Here is a 2,262-nt window from a genome sequence, read left to right on the forward strand (position 1 = left end):
GTTCAAGGTGCGTTCATGTGTTTGTGTGCGAGTGTGAGTGTGAGAGAGACGGAGAGTATGCTGTGTGTGTGCGCGTGTCCTGTATTAAATTTTGACAGTCCCGCTCGGATGCTGATGTGTGTTTAACTGTTTCACTGCTGCCTCAGGGCCCAGAGTTTGTGCGCAAACACATCCTAAACAAGCACGGCGATAAGATCGAGGAGGTCAAGAAGGAGGTTGTCTTCTTCAACAACTTCCTGATGGACGCCAAGAGGCCTGCACTCCCCGAAATCAAGCCCCCGCCACCCCCGGGCCCAGGCCAGGGTGAGGCCTTTCCCTAATGTCCAATAATAATAATAATAATGGATTTATGTACTTCACACCTTTCATCTCTGCAGATTTCTATGCTTTAAATGTATAGATGAGGACATGGACACACCATCATAATAGCCCTCCGGCACACGCACTCACACACTCCACCTTGGCAACCAGAAAAACTGCATCGTCTTACACTCTGTCCTCCCCCTCCCTGTCCCTCCCCAGGAGTGCTGGCCCCAGGGTTACCCTTCCCTCCCCAGCCCCCCCAGGGGCTGCTAGGATTCGCACAGCCCCGCCCACCAGTCCTCGGGTACGGAGGTAAGATTCTTAAATCTTTCTTCCTTCTCCTGGTCCTGATTCAGTGTGGTGCACACAGTTACTGTGTGTGTGTGTGTGTGTGTGCGCGCACGCGTGTGTTTGAAAAATAAATTTATAATGAATAATTATAATCACTCTTAATTAAAAGAGGAAGATCAGTATTTCAAATGACAACTCTCTCCACCCCCTCCCCTTCCCAGGAGGCCCTCCCTACCCTCCTAACCAATATGGAGGTGGCAGGGGTAACTATGACAACTTCCGTGGTCAGGGAGGCTATCCTGGCAAGCCGCGAAACAGGTAGGCACCTTCCATTGCTAACTTAACGGGCCCCCTCTGGTCTGGGGTGGTATTGCAGCTCTGATTTGTTTTGCTCATTGTGTCCGTTTGTGGTAATGCACACATCCAATATCAGTCAAGTAAATGGATTTATTAAAATAAATCATTTATTTTTGTCATTATTATTGTTATTATGGCATTCTTTCACAAGCAGTGAAAAGCAGCGTTTTGAGAACTAGTATCAATCATCGGCTAAAATTCAAGAATTTGTTTTTTTTAAGCATGTTTTTTTTTGTGCTCAACATTTTCTAAAAGGTATTATTTTTTAAAGTTTGGATTCACTGAAGGCAGGAAAAAGCAATTAACAGACTTTAATATGCAGGCATTGAATCAGCTACAAAGTGTATTAAAAATAACTCTCCACCCGCACACTGTTTTTCTTCCAGAATGATCCGTGGAGACCCTCGTAACATCATCGAATATCGCGACTTGGACGCTCCCGAAGATGTCGACTTCTTTTAAATTGTTTTATCCTTTCCATTTTAATTCCTTTTTTTATTTTACATTTTTAAGTTTTATTATTATTGTTTTGTGAACTGTTAAGCCCCTCCCGCTGCCTGCCCCACACACTTCAGGATTCTGGGATTTGTAGTCTTTCAGAGGGAGAGTGCCATGTCACATCCCTAGTTGCCAGTTTGTGTTTGGATCATCTCCAGGGGCAACCTACAGTATTATCTCCCGGCTCCTACGGAAAGTATCAGATTCTTTGTTGCTGTTACTTTGTTTTATTTCCTACTTGCAATCTAAATAAATATCTGGACCACGTGAGGTGACTCTGGTGGTTTTGAAAATGAAAAGCTGAGATTTTTTTCCTTGCACTACCCCTGCCCCCCCACCCCCCACTTTGTGAACACTGACCATCCTGTGGTCCTCTGTATCCAATCTCTCACCAGCACGTGTGTGAATATACACAAGCACACATACGTGTGCGCATACGCACACAGTATTTGTATATATTAGGCTGCTGCTTGATCAGTATGTTCCTGGTCTGAGCAGCCAATGGTGTTTTCTCACTTTTCAACGTAACTGTTTTGTTTTAGATATTACAAGGTTGGATGACATTGTAAATGTGCAACTTTTTATTATGTTATGGGTTGGTTATTACATTGTCATTGAAAAGTTATTACATTATTGAGTCATCCATGGGTTTTTTTCCTTGTGTTAATAAATATATTTTATTGACAAAATCAAATTACACTTACAGCAAAAAATATAAACTGTTTTCAATAAGCACTTGTAGACTACATTACCCAATAAGCACTTTTTGACTACATTACCCAATAGGCACTTTTAGACTACACTGACCTTACA

General features: G+C 42.8%; 1 protein-coding gene across 1 annotated transcript in view; it reads left to right on the forward strand.

Moving 5' to 3' along the window:
* Positions 1-1,748, forward strand: part of srrt (serrate RNA effector molecule homolog (Arabidopsis)) — a 13,057-nt gene extending 11,309 nt beyond the window's left edge. The window contains exons 16-20 of the mRNA XM_035433167.1: positions 1-7; positions 147-303; positions 523-615; positions 816-912; positions 1,338-1,748. The exon at positions 1-7 is cut by the window's left edge and continues 187 nt beyond it. Coding sequence (XP_035289058.1) covers positions 1-7; positions 147-303; positions 523-615; positions 816-912; positions 1,338-1,413 — 430 coding nt within the window. The 3' untranslated portion in view covers positions 1,414-1,748. The remainder of the gene's footprint in view (positions 8-146; positions 304-522; positions 616-815; positions 913-1,337) is intronic.
* The last annotated feature ends 514 nt before the right edge of the window (positions 1,749-2,262 follow it).

Source organism: Anguilla anguilla, chromosome 9, assembly GCF_013347855.1.
Source record: "Anguilla anguilla isolate fAngAng1 chromosome 9, fAngAng1.pri, whole genome shotgun sequence".
Lineage (NCBI taxonomy): Eukaryota > Metazoa > Chordata > Actinopteri > Anguilliformes > Anguillidae > Anguilla > Anguilla anguilla.